A 19,741-nucleotide genomic window follows, 5' to 3' on the forward strand; every position below is an offset into this window, starting at 1 on the left:
AACCTGCTCAGTATCTTTTGGTGACATATCTGTTGGAGGTGGATGCTGAAGAAGGATCTCACACACATATATGCAATACAATTCATTTTATTTGTCTTATATTTTATATGTCCTATACAATTTTGTTTATTTCTCTTATACAGTTTCTTCAGAACTGAGATATAAATAGATATCAATTCAGAACTCACACAACACCAGACCACATTATGTAAACAGTATAACATATTAAGGTCCATATTTTTACAATCATAACTTGGGATTTGTTTTGCAGAATAATGTAATTATATAAGATATTTAAATCTACAATCATCAAAATTATGGTTTCTTTCCGGAGATGATATATCTCAGGATATACACAGAATATATTTAGGGCTGAGTGGTGGCTCTCTGGCTAAAATATACGTGCTGGGAAGTGGGAAGTGACTGGTTTGAATCCCAGCAGTGGAATGTTACTCTGTTGGGCCCTGACCTGAAACTGCTCCAGGGACACTATACAGTGTGTGTAAGATTTTTGTCTTGTTGGATTACTTTCAATCTCAGATCCTTTATGCCCATTACTATGATTGCATGCCTTGAGATCTTTACATGTTATTATACAGATGCACAATTGTTCACTATACTGTTCAGTATAAGAGGCACTACACAAGGGCAGAATTGTTTAAATGTATGACGTTTAAACTCCTTCTATTAATTCAACCTTATAAAAACATGCTGAGATGGGGGGAAGGAAATGTGGATCTTCTTGGGCATAATAGCTTCTAAACCATTAATTGCTTCCCATTAGTAAACCCCCGAATTAATCAGTCTAAGGGGCTTTAAAGATATATCTGCATTACTTGACAGCAGGACCTCCACTGAATCGATCCAATACTGGGAGTCTGCAGCAATTCCAGTTACTGTAAATCATACAAACCCAGAAATTTGTGATGAAGAATCTCACCATTGAAGTTTTACCCGAGCTAATCTCTAACCTTTTTTTTCCTTCCACTGTTGTTTCATTCACCTAGAAAGTGATAGTGTAAGGAATAACAGTATTTGTTTCCAATTAAATAAAAAAACAAAGAATCAAACAAACAAATAAATAATTAAATAGTCTACATGAAAAGTGGAAGATGGGAGTATAATCCATAAAAGTATGTACACATTCAGAAGTGGATTCAGGTCACCCAGTATTTGAAAAAGAAGAACAGAATCCGTGTCTGACTTTGTACACATCCTGTTACAGTATTATAAGCCCATCTTCTATTCATTTAGCCTATACCTTTCTCTCTGTTCAATGGTTGTCTTAAAACACTTATTACGATATATGACTTAACAATTTGAAACCCACACGATTGCATTCATGGTTGTTGTTGGGGGGTGTCAGCGCTTATCTTGCAGCATTGGGTGCAAGGCAGAAAACAGCTCTGATCAGAGCACCAGTCCAGCATAAGACCTATTCATGCATGTGTCCACACTCACACAGCCACTTTCATTTATAAACCCATGCTGTTAATATCACTTAGGGAAGCTGCAACTTTCAAATTTCAAACACTGTTTAGATTCAGGTTCAAAAAGTTGGTTCTTTACAGTATTAACCTGCAAATATTAGTTCAGTCAATTCAGTCTTATTTATATTTACATAAATAAGACATAACGTTCATCATGTCTGGGGTTTGTTTCCTGCCTTGCACCATGTGTTGATTGGGATTGGGTCCAGTAGACCCCGTGACCCTGTAGTTAGGATATAGCGGGTTGGATAATGGATGGATGTTCATCATAACAGTGACCTATAAACAGTGAATTGTTTAACTTATATTTTTTCTCCAGTGTTGTACCTGGAATGTTGCAAAATCCTTTTCCATGAAGTAATAGTGGATATTTATTTGCATGGAAAATTCGTTAAGTCTTGGGTGAGGGTGGAATTTTGCTTTGATTTGTTAAGTTTATCTTGACTGTATGGAATGTCATATGTTTCTAATTAAAATCAATGAAAATTTATAAAAAAAGAAAATTCGTTAATTTGGTGGTCAGTATAAAATGCTGCGCGTAAAGTTGAGGTTACCTGTCATGCTTTTTCTTTTAGATTTTTTTTTCAATTTTTTCACTTATTCTGAATTCGATTATTATTTCAGAATAGTATACTTTTTGCTTTAACAGTGTCGTTTTTCTCTACATTTAAATTGAAAAGCAGCTGGTCAAATTATGAGATGACACTGATAACACCATTTTACATTTTTCACATAAGACGCACCTTGCTCTCATTATGACTTGTCGCCTTCTTAGTGATGAGTCTCCGGGACTGTATCTGAAACGTTAAACTATTACGTTGAGATTGTAATGGATCCTGAATGTCTGGAAACGTGAACATGTCGCTAGTTTCGCTTTTAAGAAAATTAAAAAAAATCACCAAGATTAAACTGCAAGATTCCAAACTACTGCAAATAAAGAAGCGTGATAGGGTTAAGAAAGGCTATTGACACTCTCACGATACAAAAAAAGTGGGCGTGCCCGGGTGTCCGGCGGAGGAGGGCGGGATATACGTGTGATGTCATTCCGCTTGAGACGGCAGAGCTCCCGTGGAGCGCCGAGCGCTGCCATAAACCCTGAAAGGGAGCCGGAGAGCGGGTAACGGAAGAAAGACGACGACTGTGTTGTCAATGTTGTAACAATGGATTTATCCAGTATCGTAAAAATGTATATTTTCCTCTACTGCATATCCTACAGCGGGGGTAAGTGGGAACTAAGTCGTGTCGGAAGTGTTCGGTAGCCGAGGCGCGTCGCGTCGCGTCGCGTCGTGTGAGAGCTCAGAGGCGTTTGGGGCAAAAACCTCCGTCTCTTGAGGAAGGAGCGGTGTCCTTTCGTGCTTTAATTGGTTGCATAGTGGGTTATGTGGAGTGGCAAATGGAACGGAAGGAACCCTCGAGTGAGTGGAAAGGACATTGGTGCGAATAAATTCGTGAAAATGGAGGTGGCGACTGTGACAGACTGCCACGGGAAGGGCGCTTTTCTGATTGTTCTTTCCTTCCTGATCAAAGTCTACTCGATAGAGCAGGTTGGCTGCTTGATTGTTTGTTTTTTTTCTGACTTCAGGCGATTGTGGTTTATAAGCCAGTGATTCACGATCAATAAAAGTGGCTGAACGAATGAAATCAATCGCCAAGATTGTATTTGATTGGCTAAACGATTATGTTTTTGTGCGTGTGTGCGCGCCCCCCACCACCCCTTTTTTTTCCCTCCTAACCTCTCTAATGTAGCGTTGCTCTCTTCACGGCATAAACAGCTGGCGTGTGTGCACTTGTTCCCTTGTCGGGCGCGATGGACTTCATTGTCTGTCAGCACGATTCGTGGTTTGAAGGCTTCTGTATGCTTCGCACTTGGCTATCCCGACAGGAGATTAGTGTTTATAAAGAGGGATTAAGCAGAATGTCACTCGGCAAGAAGAAGGGCCGTTACTAATGAATCCTATATCCACCCGTCTTCGAACCCACCTTTCCCGAAGAAGTGGAAACGGAAACCAGTAGATAATGACTTCTAGGCCCCTCAGGGCCAAACCTTTAGTTTGGTGCGGAGCTGGAAGTCCATTTCATTGTCAACTTTGGTTTCTGTTGATCAAACCGATGTAACAGTATGCCAGCGATATAGAAGGCGGACTTGACATTTGAAAGTGAATACCGGGATTCAAGCTATCCCTAAAATCTAAATAATCTTTGTCTGGGATGTTTGTTTGGGTGTGTCGCACTTTTGCACACTCTGAGATCTTTAGGAGAGACCCCATCGTTATGAGCCTTTATATAAACGCGAAAGGCCTGCTTTTTCACTTTTGCATTGTTTAACCGTTCACAACGTGAACTTTCCGAAATGAACTCACTTTTTGTAATATGCCGTAGTACAAAGTTTTAGTTGATTTCTCAGTTTACACATCTCGCTGTGTACTATCTTAGCTCCTCCTCCTGTCTGTCAGTCTTGCGTCCTTGCCTGCACTTGTATAAAAGTTTTTTTTTTTTTCTACGCACGGTCCTATTTTTTTCTTTTTGACGGTGCAAGTAGACAAGTAATATTGGATTATATCGATTACAGATTAACTTGTTAACGGTAACCGTCTTTTTATGATTTGTTCAGAACAAAGACATCTTCAACATATGTAATTTTAAGCAGTTCTTGTGTTATTTTTCTTTTGTTCTAAAGAAAGCAGGTCTGCAGTGTTTGTTTTATTGTTGGGAATGCTAGGGCTTTCTAAAGGTCACTTTTCCTGTGTTTCAGGGACTCTGACTTTATGGTTGACCCTCTCTATTGTCGAGTCCACAGCATGCTCTACACGTATCTCTGTTAAGTTCGCTGTTTAGCTGATTGAGAGAATTAGGGTGTGAATTATTCTGTGCTGTTAAGAATCCTCACCCCTGACCTTTTTGAGGCGGGGTTGGTGACAATGTATATCTCCTCATCAAAAAGTTACACAGTTAATTTGTAGTGCTAATCATCAAAAGTAGACCAAGATATACTTTTTCACTTGAGGGGTGCCATTTTGTGATAAGGCCATTGCTGTATTGCAGGGCAAGGCTCAGGCAACAAAGTGACAACCTAGCCTACACTGACAACATGAGGCAAATATATAGTCCAATTCTTTAACTTCTGAATTTTTTTTTGTAATCTGTTAAAAAGCAAATTTTAAAAATGTTTTCAGGAGAGCTTATTCTGACAGCCCCACACTTGAGTTTTTTACACCATGAATATAATCCCTCCTGGGCCTACCACTTTCCTGAGAGGCACTTAGTTTTCTCATGATATACTTTAATACATATTTTTTGATTTGAAGAAGCAATGAAACAAGCAGATCTGTACAGCAGTCATTTTCTTCTTTGTCCCGACTGAGGGCTTATGATTATAGGTAAGCATGTATATGTAGTTTGACTGGTATCTCATAAAGTGGCAGTGTACGTCTGACTGCTTATAAGGTGCTGTGAGGTTTGATCACCTAATAGGGTGGCATATGGCATACTGATCTAAGAAGTGAGGGATAGACAATGAAAAATCAAATTTTATTGGTGTTCCTGTCATCTGAACAGGAAACCTTAGTTACATGGAAGTGCCATATGGGTATGCCTCCTGGAAGGCAAATAATGAGGGTTATATGTGATGCATGATTGGTGCATAAATGTGGAAATTCCACAAACAAGTGGAAGTGTAGGAAAATTAAAAGTATGCAAGCAGCATTACTGTGACCCTGCTGTCATGCACTTGATAATGTTGTGACTCCTTTTTTTGTGTCAAAGGCTTATTATATGAGGTAAGAGGTTGTTGATGGTGCAAGTTTATTAGACTATAAGTAGTAGGCTTGATGATACATAACGTGATAACTGCATTTAACCCTAGTAAGTAACTGCATGTGTAGGACTGGTAGAACTCCTCACTTTGGAGAAAATTTAAAATAAGATTTAATATTTTTGTTTTTTGCATATAACCTTAGTAACTCTTTAGATGATTTTCAATATAGTTCCCCCTTAATACAAAGGTTAAAGTGCATAATTAAGTTTACTGTCAATCATTTGTACCTCCATAAAACAAATATGATGCCATTTTAGCTTACCTGAGAAGCACGCAATATGAAAATGCACTTGTAGAATACTGTGGCTGTTCTTGTCACTTGCAGTGCCCATGAAAATGACTAACCACTCATTTCCAGAGTCTTCAAGTACAGCATATATAGTTTTATAATGCATTTGGTTTATATCAGTTAGCACTGTAAAGGTAACTTTGGTTTCCTTCATTGTACCTTTTAAGTGTGTGTATGTATATGTGTGTGTATATATGTATGTGTATATAGGGTCGTGTACACGTTGAGTGTTGTCCTTTAGGAGGCTGAATTTAATTTTTAAGTTCCCATTTAATTGGCAAAAATATTTCATAATTGAAAAAATAATTGTTACAGATTGGCTAGACTTTAGAGAGATTTGTTATAGATTGACAAGACCTTAGGGAGTGTGGAGGATTTAATTTGAAGCTAGTGTTTACTACTTAGTCACTGAAGAATAGTTTTTTTTTTTGTGTATCAGTCATCAATGATGCTCAGAGCCTGTACAAACCAGCTAATGTGGCAGTGAGGTGGCATTTTAATGTTGAGATAGTTTTCATGAGTTTACTGATCATATCTATAAGTTTCTATGTTTTCATGGTATGTGTCTGGTTGTAGCCCAGACTGAATCAAATATATGTACTGGAAGGGAAAGCATTTGTATTAGTAGGGTAGTTGTATTCTTTTGCCGGCTCTTCAAGATCTAAAATGTACAAAAGTAAAATGATCCACCTGTTTCTTGTTTTCCTTGTGTAAAATTGTAATCCTCAGCAATCTGAATTTTTACTGTACTTGCAATTAAGTCCCTTAATTATGACAGTTTAATCTCTGTTTCCCTACTTCTTAGAGGAGCAGTGTATAAATATTTTTGTTTATTTTTATCCTTGTATTGCACTGCAAAATAGCACATTCTGCTTAAATATTATGTATATTGAACATATTACCATCTCTACCACTGCAGTTGCCTGGCACTAGGATCACACTTTCTATTTAGTTTGATCCATCGTTTGTTGAGGTTGTGCGTCGACCCCCATGATATATAAACGGAAGCAACAGTAATTGTGTAGTGTGTAATGGATATTCTCAAATTCTCACCTGGTTGTGATGTAATGGTTTAAGACAGGCATGTATTGTTTGGATGTAAGAAGTAGTACTGCTACTCTCCTATTCAGATCAACTTTGTGGTGAGAGTAGAATTTCTAGAAATGCTCCTTGTTCTCTTATTCTGTCTTTTCATAAATTCAAAAATATTTCACCCCCTCATTTGCAATCCCTGCAAAGTAAAACATTGTTTTTTCTTGGTTTTGTCTTGTTTCTCCTTGGTAATTGCCATGTGTGATTAACACACCTAGCTATTTCTTGAAAAATAAATTTACACTTTCTTCTCTGGTTTGCCTTTTGAGTCTGTTCCAGCCCCCCTTTCTGTGTGTGTTATTTCTTTTTCATTGCAAGTAAGATTATAATATTTGGTATGTGTTTGTTTTAGTAATAGTAAAACATAAGAAGAGAATGAGTCATTTCTAGATGTAGAGCTGTTATTGGGCTATGTGAGGTGGATTAAAGAGAGTAAGATGCACTTTTACTTGGTGAACGTAGCATTCAGTCCTAAACAAATAAAGTAATAAATATACTATACACACATGGGCATACTCCATCTGAAGACAATCTTACTGAATTGATTATTTTTGCCCTCTTCACCAGTAACTTGTACACTTCTAAGTGGAAACTGATTCTGACCAGTTTCCAAGTACACAAAGAAAGTAATTTATCTTCAGAAACCTTTGGACTTTTGTGGGTCTCCCATTTTGTTTTTTGGGTAATATGACCTTAAGTTTTATCACAGAATATCTTTCGAAATTATTCAATGTCCGGTGTGGACAAATTGTAAATGCATATGGTAGTCTGTTGGGCTACCCGTTTTGTAAACCTGGTAGCCCAGCATTATATGGGGAATTTGGGGTTACCTGTGACTTTTCATTGCAGCTTTTATCTGTAAAGTTCGAGGAATTTTATGAAATTTGTCTTCTGCCTTTTCTGTAACTGCATAAGACAATGTCTGCTTGTAATGGAGTTTAGCCCTGACTTCTAAAGGCCATTTTCTAAGGCTGAAAACTTATTTGTAACAGGGGTATTGTTAAAACATTCAAACTATCACATGTGATTAACAAGCTGCTAAATATTGTTTTTCATTTTCTAAGCTATAGAAAGACTTGCCAGTTTGAAAGGTGGTTACCTGCTGCATCATAGTTAACGTTTTTGTTTCCATGTTGTACATTTCATGAAATGACTCAATACTGCACAAGCATTTGCTAGATCTTGCAGGCTGACGGGTACAGTAAACCGTTCAATATTACTGTGCTTTTTTCACCCTTTCAATCCTAAAATTAGTTCTGCTTGAAAACAAAATAACACTTGTATATGATTTTTAGTCTCTGCATACAGCACAGTTTATTCTTTGACTTGGTTGTGATGCTCACTCCTCCATGTACTCCAGGCTGTGTAAGGGCTATTTGACCAAGTAGTTTTGATGCCTTCAGTGAAAATCTACCAATGTAAATGGTCATGAAAATAAAGAAAACACATTGAATGAGGAGGTTTGTCCAAACTTTTGGACTGTACTGTACTTTGTGTATGTGTGTGTATATATAAATAAATAAAAAATATATATTTTTTTAATTACAGCTTAGCTTGCTTTTTTGGGTGGTCTCTGCTAACTCTGCAGCTAATGAGAATGAAGACAGCAGGACATGCTGTAAGCTGCATCTGGACTAGTGTGGAATTGTGTGTTGCCAAAGGCATGGGCAAGAAGTGCCTTTAACATTTAATTACGCTTTTTTTTTATATAAATCCCTATTTTAACTCCATTAAAATAAGATCAGTAATATAGTAATTTTTGGTAGTCGATAGACGAAACTAGCTGCTGATTAAGTGCTGCGTGATCTGTTCATTTTTTAGTTTGTAATAAGTCTAATCTCCTTAATTTGTACATTACTATAAAATAACAAACTAAGAAGATATCTATACTAATAAAAGGCAAAGCCCTGACTGACTGACTAAAAAAATGAAGAAATATTTCCATGACCAAATAGTGAACTGTGTGAGCTGGGATGTTAAGGGTCTTAAAGATAATTACACAGTTTTTAACGGATCATAACTTGTATGACCCATGAAGGTACCTAAATCCTAACCTAGGAAAAGACAGGTTTTGCATTCACAATTTAACCTCTTGGCTACTAAAGAAATGGAACAACTTCTCTTTAAATTGTGACATCATTATTATGAACATAGAGAAAAGTCCAATAAGATCTTAGCCCATTAAATCCACAAGCAGGAAGTATGTAATGCAATAACAGCAATTAACACAGACAGAGAAAATTATTGGCCATAAAAATATAACTTCCATTTGAAGAGTACTATAAGACCGTATATTCTACTCCGTCTAAAAAGATACTCTGAGTTTCTTGATTCATTACAGATACCACGGCTAGATACTGTCAGTGCTGTGGAACTGGGTAAATCTCTGACACTTTCAGAATGTATTAAATTCTTTAAACTCGCTTCCATGTTAGAAAGCAGCTGGCCCTGATGTCTGCCCAATGGAATTTTATAAATTCTCAAATAAGTTAGCTCCACTATTTATTAGCAAATTTTATTGAAGCTAAAGACAACAAATTGTACCTCAAAACTTTTCTCCAAGCATTAATTACAATCTTTCCTAAGAAGAGCAAGGACTTACTACAATGTGCATCATACAGACCAATCTCTCTTCTGAATAATTATGTTAAGATACTCTCAAGTTCTAGGCAGAAGGATTGAGAAAGTGCTTCCTTCTGTAATATAACAAGACCAAACCAGATTTATTAAAGGCAGACACTTCTACCCTTCATTTGTCTAATATAATACTAGGGGGCTCCGCTCCCTGCTCGCTCCGCACACCCACCCCCATGTTTGGTTTACTGGATATACAATTTTAAAAGATTATTTTCATGGGAATTGTTACCATATGCATTATTTTCACTTTTACTTTAAAAACTTTTGTAAAATCAATACTTGTCTTTTATTTCTGACCCCGGATGTGGTTACATATCTTTCTTGCAGGACATATAACGCTGCTCGTGTTGTGAAGAAGAGGAAGCTGCATCGATCATTTTAAAGCCTGTACAACCGCTGTCCTTTTTGCCACTTCGTGTCTCTGCTGCTCGCGTTGTGATCGCTTCTCCGTGATCATAAGTATACACCTGACCGAATTGTGTTTTCTTCGAAATTAAACTTGTCGTTGCATTAACTGTTGCAGGACCACAGATTCTCATAACGTATGGTCCATTACTGTGTAAATCTACGTTTTCTGCATTGAATGATGTGAAGGTGAAAAGACTTTGTTTTCTGCTCTTTGCCTTTGATTTCTGACCTTGCTTTGTCCTGGTATTTTTTTTTTTTTTCAATTACACCTGGTCCTGATGATTAATTTCGTTTTGTTTGTGCTAATGTGATCTTTACTATCTTTTTTGATACTGTAGCGACTGGCGTAATAAAGTGTCACAAAAGTTTTACTTGAACAATCGCAAACTTCGCAACCCCAAACGCAACTTTCTAGCACCCTCTCCAACCCCTCATCCCCCGGGTCTCAACCCCTTTTACCACAACAATCAATACCCTGCTATCAGTCTTCCGTCCTGTACTCTGCCCTCCCTCAATCGGACCTAGCAATCACTTAAAACAAAAAGGCTTCAACCTGGCTGGGACGCTACAATACTTTCGAATTTTACTGCTTTCATATTCTTTACCTTTCACTGCATGTGTATCGCGCCATCGTTTGTTTGAGCCTTTTGAGTTCCACTGCTTTCATAATCTCTTACCTGCCTTTTTTTCTCTCCAACACCTTTGGTCTCTTTTTCTCCACGCTGCTCTTTCTTCTTTGCTAAATCGTTGACGTTTCATCTAGAACGTATTGTCCTTATATGCTTTATATGTGCCGAGAGCACAGGATCTGTGTTTGCTACGTGCCTTTACACCTCAGAGATCCTATTTGTAGAATCATTTGATATTGTTGAATGGGACTACTTATTCACCACATTGCACAAATTTGGGTTCAACCCAAACATATGTGCATGGATCAAACTACTTTATACTAGTTGAGAAGCCTCAGTTTGTATTAACCAGGGCTGTGGAGTCGGTAGATAAATCCTTCGACTCTGACTCCTTTGTATTTAATATGCTAATGTATTTCCATGTTGATTGAAGGAAGGCAACATGCACATCATTTAACCACAGAGCTACTGGCTAGGAAGCTGACTCTCTACCGTATTGGCTAGTTTAAACAAAAGGCAAGAACCCCTGAACACACATCAGGCCATAGCACACACCTCCACCTACATCATTACACTTGTTTATACTCACACTTGTTAGACACATTGTATCTGAAATAAATGAAAACCCTTTTTGTAATGTGCCATAATCCAGATTACAATATGTGAATGTCAGGTTGTATAATAGCTCCGCTGAACTTCACACTAGTAGTAACACAACTATGCGCTGGGCTTTATTCTTACATCAGAGAAGTACTTAATTATGACTATTGTTTGTGAAATGGGACATATGAACTTGTTGTTTTTTTTTTTTATTATTATATTTACAATTTTAAATTTATTAGGAGTTGGTACATTTTTGCTGACTCCGACCCCAGGTACCCACAATTGTCTCTGACTCCTTGATTCCGCCTCCATAGCCCTGGTATTAACAACATTACTTCAGATAAAATCAAAATAGAACATGTTCCTTGACCAGGATGCCCCTTATTACCTTAGCTCTTTGCAATTACCATTGAACCGTTGCCTATATACTTTCAAAATCCCTCATAGATAAAGTGATTCTCAGAGATGGACATGAGCAGAAAATATCACTATATGCAGATGATATGGTACTAATATAATAACTTTATTATTTGACCCATGAAATTCTGTGCCAGTAGTCCTAAAAGCATTACCAGATTTTCAAAAGATATATGGACTTAAAATCAATGTGAATAAAAGCATGCTTTTTCCAGTGAATTTTGTAGCACATAGTATTGGACTGGACACCTTCCCATTTAACTTAGCAGGTCAGTTTATATTTACTTGTGATATTTACCCCATGATATTTAAAGCTCTTTTTCAACAAAATTTTGCTTTCTGCATAGAAAAAAATAAAGATGTAACAAGATGGTCTGCTCTCCACCTTGCATTAGCAGGGAGAATCAGCATTGTTAAGGTGGCCATCCTTCCCATTCTGCTCTTCCTCTTTCAGAGCATCCCCATATGCATTAATTAATCATTTTTTTAAGAAATTGGACTCATTCATTAATTTGGAATTCAAAACATCCATGCATCCAAAGGGAGACTCTACAGTGACCTAAAGCAGAAGGGGGCATGGCACTACCCAGCTTTAAATTTTATTACTGAAATAAAATCTCTTTATTCCCTGCTTTGTGCCCTTGTTCATACAAACTGCTGTCACCAAAAATCCAATTACCCTTCATTGTCTCAGAATATGGAACCAATGTAGGAAGCATTTTAAGACAGAAAAACTTCCATCTGTTACAGCTCTATATAACAACCACCTATTCATTTTGTAAAGTACTTTGAGCTACATTTTCTTGTATGAATCTGTGCTATATAAATAAATGTTGATTGATTGATTGATTTTCCCAACCTTTAAAACATATGCACTATTCAATGTCTGGAAAATGTCCTGGATTAATACCCTTGAAGACTTGTGCATAGATAATGTATTTGCATCCTACAAACAATTGCGCTTCAAATACAACTTCTTATCAACACAATTCATGTACTATCAAGCTAGAAACTTTGCTAAACAGAACCTGCCCAATTTTTCTCACTTTCCACCTTGTTCTATTCCAGAAGAACTATTGATCAGTCTTGAAGACTCAGATAGCATCTCTACTATTTATAAAATCTTCTCTTCCTTTCAAAGGCCCATTGTACATTGGGGAAAGGATCTGTCACTTAATATTTCAGAAAAGGAGTGGAAGGCAACCATACACAGAATACATGTACTCTCAAGCTCCATATGTGGAAAGCATTCAGTCATTCAACTTAATCTTTTAATGAGCGCATTTATTTCTTTAAAATTGTACAAAATGTTTCCAGGGCAAGATTCATTCTGTGAATGCTGAAATCTAGTTCTAGCCTCACTGATATGTTCTGGGCATGCTCCAGATTAACAACATTTTGGGCAAAAATCTTGCATTGCTATCGAATAGCCTTGGTGTTACAATCGCTGCTATGCCATTTAACAGCTGTGTTTGGTGTATTCCCAGATAGCCTTAAAGTGGAGAAGGGCAAACAAACTAATTTCCTTTACAACATTACTAGCACATAGACTTCTGTTGCTCAACTGGAAGATTCCCACCCCACCACTCTTAAGTCAGTGGTTAACCGATGTTCTATACTACTTGAAATCGGGGAAAAATCAAACTCTCACTTGGCATGATTTAATCAATAACATTTTAGAATAAGCTTCCATTCTGGGGAAAAATACCCTTCTTTCCTCACTCCTTTTATAGAATAGCTTTAGTTGCTGTTGGGTGGGGGTTCAGTATTTCTTTGATTTATTAGACTTGACTGTATGAAATGTTCAAATCACTACCTGTGCGCTTCTATTGGTGTAAAAGAAAGCCCATTTAAGAAACATGTAGTGATTGACTGGGTTGGGAACACTTGGAATGCAAAGCATTTAATGTGGTAGTCTAGTTACGATGCAGTTTAAAAAAACTAGTATATTAAACATCAGCTTTAAGATGAAGTTTACAACATTTTTCTTTAATGACAAAATGAACTATGAAATTAAAGTGGAAATTTTGAGGACCTCCATTTTGCACTCGGTGAAATTTCCCATACAACCTTGCTTACGCACAGTTTTATGCATCTGAATTTTTTTTTCTGTGTAGGCTATGTTGTACTATGATGTCTACTCAAGGAGTTATACGTGAGGAGCTCGAGAGACAGAGATGTAATGTCATTTAAGTAGTTAATGTAATATAAAATGAACACTTTCACAAAAAGTATAATGAAACAAGTGTGCTTTTATTTAAGAATAAAACTGAATAAAAAGATTGTTCAGATGGCATGTTGCTGTGAATGTCTAGACTGTCCAGTTCAAATATAATTTTTAATGTATGTGTTTCACATTCAGGTTGTTGTAATAAACACATTTAATTTTTGTAATAGTCGGTGTAAGTTTGAAGTAAAAGTCAATGCTAAATGACAAATTGTCTGTGTGCCATTGTAGTTACATATGTGCCATTGTAGTTACATTGATGTCATATAAGCATGATTGTCACAAAAGTAAAATTTAACATTCACAATTAATTTTTTATTAAACACATTTGATTTGTGTTTTAATTAAGTCTTAATCCATTGTACCTTTGTGTAGATCGTTGTAAACGCGGAATACACAAATGTATTAGTATTTCAAGTTGTTTATCATTACCTATATAATTGCTTACAACTCTTTTCTAGATCCGAGGTGGAGTCAAACTAAAGTTAGAAAGTGGGATTTATTACATAACGGACCGAACCTTAACAAAACCGATAATTTCTCAATGTAGTCTCCACCCTTCTCAATGCACTTCGCACCTGCCTAGATTCCAATAGAATATAAGGTTTTGTCTTGTCCTCGTAACCACTCGTGCACCCAAGTTACATGCTGAGGGGTACTACAGTCACTAGTGCAAGTTACTGTGACTTGCTGGAAACCATTGTGAAGTCTGCTATTCAATCCAAGTGGTGGGGGCTACTATCTCAAGCAGTCCTTTTGCTTCAAGACAATGCCCTCCCACACACTGCTGAAAACACCAAGGCTTTTCAGGAGAAACCGAAGTTTGAGGTATTGCCACATCGTCCTTATTCACTAAATTTGGCACCGTGGTATTTCCACCTTTTTGGTCCGCTAAAAAAACTCTGGGTGTTTGTTGATTTAAGACAGATGACGATGTGAAGAAAGTGGTGCAAAAGTGGTTGCGAGGACAAGACAAAACCTTTTATTCTGTTGATATCCAGTCCTTTCCAGGCAGGTGGCACAAGTGCATTGAGAAATGCCATTATCAGTTTTGTTAAGGTTCATTCCATTTTCTAACTTTAGCTTGATTTCCCCCTTAAAATCTTCAGACTTGAGCCGAAAGTGAAAATCTTGAATGTAAGATGGTTTCAGCTGAATCGGAGATGGCTGAGTGCTGCTAAACTACACATTTGCAAAACAAAAGCGGTTATCGGCGAGCAGTTGGTTCGTTGATAAGGACATTGGGGGTTTCTTGTGTATGTAAGGAATAGTAGAGGTTTCAGGGCGAATTACATTTTGGCAGGAACTCTAGTGTATGCACAAGCTCTTCAAAAGCTGCTGGAATGTTATCACAAGCTGCAAAGCTTTAATTCAGTTAACATTTTAATGATAAAGGGATTATCATTTTTGTAAGTGTCCCCTAAATAAAATTCCTGCACCCCCAAAAATCTGCCAGAGATGAAAAGAGCCATCCATTGACTGCTCATTTCCTGCATGTATTTTTCACTGCTCATTTGTCGGCAGTTTTTTGCCCTATGCAATCTAAAACTAAATCACACCAGTATTCTGGTATCTTTTTAAATGTAGTAGTTTAAAAACTGCATGTAATTTTTTTTTTTTTTTTTTAAGTGTAAATTGATTATACGGTCTTTCCTGTTGGGCACTAAGAATAATTATTTTGTTAGTTTTTTTTCCCCACCTAGTGTGGCTATTTTCTTCTAAATTATTTCGTGCTTTGATAAAATTCTCCCAACATTTCAGTGTAGTAGTAGAAACTTTAGGAGACACTTTTAAGTAAAACACTGAATTCCCACTGTAGTATATTTAGTTGTATCTCATACTCTCCTAAGATTTCCCGAGGGGAAGCTCATGATTGAAAACTTGCAATCTGGCAGCAGTGTTTTTTCAGGAGGCTTAAGTAGTGTCTGCAAACAAGGTGTGGTCAGAGTTCTGTGATTATCTTGACAATGGAAAATTAAATTGCAGGTGGCTGCTTGCTCAGTTTTCCGCCATTTGCTTTAAAATAACTTGGCTATGCTGTCTTTTCTAAAAGCTTTTTTCTTTCTCAAAAGCGTTCTTCTCTGTATGCAGTTTTTTGAAGTTTATTTTCCTAAAATAACTGCAATTGAAAAACCTTTTCTCCAAAAATGACTAAAATATTTAATGTATATTAAATATTTTATAAACTGGATTTAGCCCACATTTTGATAGCTACTGTACATGAAAGAGTCGTTAACTGGAATGCTTTTACTTTTGCAAGGTAATTCATAAATATGTTTTATCCATGTTAAGATCTCTTAACCAGGTGATGTTGATGAATTGAATTTATCTAAAGTACCTTCATTTTTTTGAAGAGTATATCAACCTGAAGTTAATTTGGGCTTTTTCAAAGTAAAGTACTTTAGATTTAATCCATAATTTGTCATACAAAGAACTTGTTCTTGCAGGGTTTTTGAGAATAAATCGTGAAGTCCATTTGTATTTATTAAATTGCTGCTCCCTGACAGATTCAGGGACCTGGGTCTGAATCCTAGCTTGGATGATCAATGTTTGTGAGGAGTTTTCCTTTGGGTACTTAGGTTTTCATCCTGTGTTGCAAAGACAAAAGTTTTGGGTAAGTTGGTCACTCTAAATCAGCCTGCTATTTATATATGTGGTGGTGGCCTTTTAGTCTGTCCTGCAGTTGGTTTCTGTGTTATGAATTTTGCTGCCTAAATGGACTGAATTCCAAAGACTACAAGGATGTATTTGGCAAGTTCATTACTTAGACCAAGCTCACGGTAGTGTCTCGGTTAATTTGAGTTTAGATGGCTGCAGATCAAACACACTCTTTCCTGCTGCAGATTTTTGCACCTTTTTATCTGTGCCTTTTAAAATGTGTAGTTTTAATGCTCTTTTTCAGCTCAGTTTTATGTAAGTGGTCATCCTTTTGTTAAACCCAGGTCTATGTTATGAATAATGATTGGATTGCAAAGCATAAATTTGCAAGATGGAAGTGAGGCTGTCTAATGATTAATAAGAGTATGTGCTGGTAATTTCTTTGGATTTTGGATTTATTAGGGTCCCAGAGCAATTATGCTTTTTATTATATTTTTAAAATATACTTGGTTTCTTGTGCTAGCAAGTATAATTCCTGTGTGACATTTCATTTACCATGTTGGCATTATATAAAGATGTCCAAGGGGATGTATTCAGTTATTTTATTATATAGGCTTATAGTGTAATTGTCACATGTATAAAATACAATGAAAGTATGAGCTAATTGACATTCAACACGTTTCCACTCTCTGGTATCGTGAGTAGTGAGCATAACTACCTCACCTGAAAATTTCTATCATCTATATCTTAAATGTTAATCTTAACTCAAAATGCCTGTCTTACCTGAAACATCTTATAACACATGTAGATAATAATGATGGCTAAACAGCCGTTTTTATGTGCTGTCTTGGGATATATTTTTTTCTTTTCTTTTTAATTTTTATTGCTAGTATGTAGAAGCATCTCCATTCCCTTTGCTGATTTGTAGGAACTAGCTGCATGTGGTCTTTGGGATTAAACAACCTGAAGACTCCCTAGCAGTTTTACTATGTTTGTGAACTTGGAGAGGCATCAGCAGACTCTTAAAAATTACCCAGTGCAGAGGATGTGGACTCGCCTTGTGCTTGCTGCCCCACTGACTTTTGTAAGAAGACGCTGGCAATACCATATCTCGGCCGTATTGCTGGCATATGAGTCCTATTAATGTTGGTATTGAGAAAATACCTCCAGATGTTTTTAGTGATCTCCCTCTGTTGCTGAGGTGTTTCACGTGCACGTTGTTGAGCTGCAACGATTGCTTAGTTTCGACGTTGTCTCTTCATCTGTGTCATTAGCACAACGTTGTTGTTGTGCTGTGGCATTTGCTGCACACAGGTCTTCGTAGCAAATGCCGAAAAGTTTAAAAGTGCATGGGTGCACCGTCTAGTGGCTGTAGCTGAGCATGAGCAGAGTGAACTGCTCCATATGTGCGTGCACACACACAAACACACAGGGCTTTCGTTTATACATGTCAAATACCCAAGGTAAATTTAATAAACTATATACATTGTTGATACAATTTTCCTGAATTATCCTTATGCTGACTGATGTCCACTTGAGATTTTACAAATCTCTGCAACACCTGGAAATAAATACGATTATCTAGATTGTGCTAAACACGCAAACCACAAGCTCCAATCAGGATAACCTGCACAAAGAATGCACATTGTAAAAATACATTTACATTAACCATATATTTTTCACAGGAAAAAAACTCCTACAATAAATTGTTAAAACGATTATTTTAAACAGATAAATGCACCTTAATTTAAGAAATGCTTTAGCTCACAATATTGATTGTCTCAGTGTTTTCAGTGAGTCAAGAGTAAGTTATGAATATTTTTTTGCATTGCCATAATATTATAATGATGCTGAATTTAAACACTAACTAGCACACATTGGAGGTGGAGTGGTGGCTATGAGGCAAAGGATCTGCACTGGTATCTGGAAGGTTGCAGTTTTAAGTCCTATTATTCCCAGAAGGGATACTATTCCCTTAACCTGAAAATTGCTCCAGGGATTGTTTTACAGTGATAGACCCTGCACTGTGACTCCCAGAGGTCATTTAAAAAGACAATTTTCCCACCAGGATTAATACAGTATATCAAATAAAAATGTATTTAAGATAATTGTATAATTTTCTCAAAAAAGTAACTTGTGAAATTATCGTGAAACAGCTGCCTTTTAACTCAAAATGATCATACATTTTAATTAATGTGCACTTGGGGTAAAATGTGTTCACCATTTGCAGTATAATGTACAGGTCTGTATTTCTGCAGTAATCCAGTGGGACTTAACTCGGTTTTGTAGTGTGGAACTATATTTCAGAGTATGTGAGCGGACACTTGCAAATAGACTATATTCATATAGTCAAGACCGAGTTTTCAGATGATTTATTACAGGCATTGTGTTGCATTTGCATGTCTGCTGGTAAGGCAGAAGGCACAATAGTTTTCCCCTCCTCGTATGCCTGACAACTTGCCTTTGTGTTGAGGTATGGTGTTCTGCTCTGCTGAGCTACGGTTTGCTTGAATCTTGGTCCCTAGTGCGTGTTAGGATAGCATGTTAGAAGTAGTTTACCGAATGCATGCTAGTGAAATTTCACAGATTGGACTTGCAGTATACTTTGTTTTGTATGCAGTTATGTGGGTAGTTGCATTCCTGTATAAAAGAAAAACAAATAACGTTATTTAATCTGCTTATATGGTGTGCTTTACTTTTTTTTTTTTTTATTTTTTTATTTAATGTTTATCACCCCTGCTACTGGACGATCAAAACCTATGTAGCTCATACTTTAGGGAAGTGTTTGCTTTTTTTCTTAAGTGTTTTTTTTAATTATAGATTCTTTGGTAAAGGTGCACATTCCTGGTGTGTGTTCCTTATACTGCTTCAAGTTGTAGCAGACCTGGAGTGTTGGTGCCTTGGCTTCATTCTTGTGTGTGTTGGCATTTTGAACTCCGGTCCCTGAGAGCTTCACTTAATATATTACTGACTAGCATTGTAGTAGAATTATTTTCTTACTAACTTTTGCACTTGTCAAATCCATAGATTGACTACCAGTGACTAGTTGGATAGCCAGTATGTGCTGGTGTTTCCTGGAGTTTTAAGCAGCATTGTTGTTCTGACAAGAACACATCCAGCTCCTGAGTAGACCATTTTAAACAAAGAGTGAGCAAAGTGCAGACACACAGTCATTGAAAGAAGTTTAAATTGGGATTGAAAACAGCCCATTTAACATAAAGAAAACTGTCATCAGCCAAGACAGATGTGTGGGAATTATTTTCACACATTGTTGACAAAAGACTGAAAGAAATTGTGATTTGTTTGTTGTTTTATAAGTGCTTCAAAGTTTTCCCACTTAGCAGCCATAAGACTGGAGCCTCTGGACTGAGGTGTACCAAATTATACAGTAACACCTTTTACAAATTAAAGGTGTCGGAGAAGTTCTATAAAATCATGAAAAATGCATTGATTTCATTTGCCAAGACATTCAACCATATGATGCTGTGACTGGAAAGTATTTGTTTCAGATAGCTAAACCTTTAGTTGACACAGTAA

The 19,741-nt window shown here is 36.8% G+C and overlaps 1 protein-coding gene across 2 annotated transcripts in view; it reads left to right on the forward strand.

The window, feature by feature from the left end:
- Nucleotides 1-2,532: 2,532 nt before the first annotated feature.
- Nucleotides 2,533-19,741, forward strand: part of adam10a (ADAM metallopeptidase domain 10a) — a 128,807-nt gene continuing 111,598 nt past the window's right edge. For both annotated transcript variants that reach the window (XM_039770220.1, XM_039770221.1), the window contains exon 1: nucleotides 2,533-2,711. In XM_039770220.1, the coding sequence (XP_039626154.1) occupies nucleotides 2,651-2,711 (61 nt within the window). In that variant the 5' untranslated portion in view covers nucleotides 2,533-2,650. The remainder of the gene's footprint in view (nucleotides 2,712-19,741) is intronic.

Source organism: Polypterus senegalus, chromosome 12, assembly GCF_016835505.1.
Source record: "Polypterus senegalus isolate Bchr_013 chromosome 12, ASM1683550v1, whole genome shotgun sequence".
NCBI classification, from domain to species: domain Eukaryota; kingdom Metazoa; phylum Chordata; class Cladistia; order Polypteriformes; family Polypteridae; genus Polypterus; species Polypterus senegalus.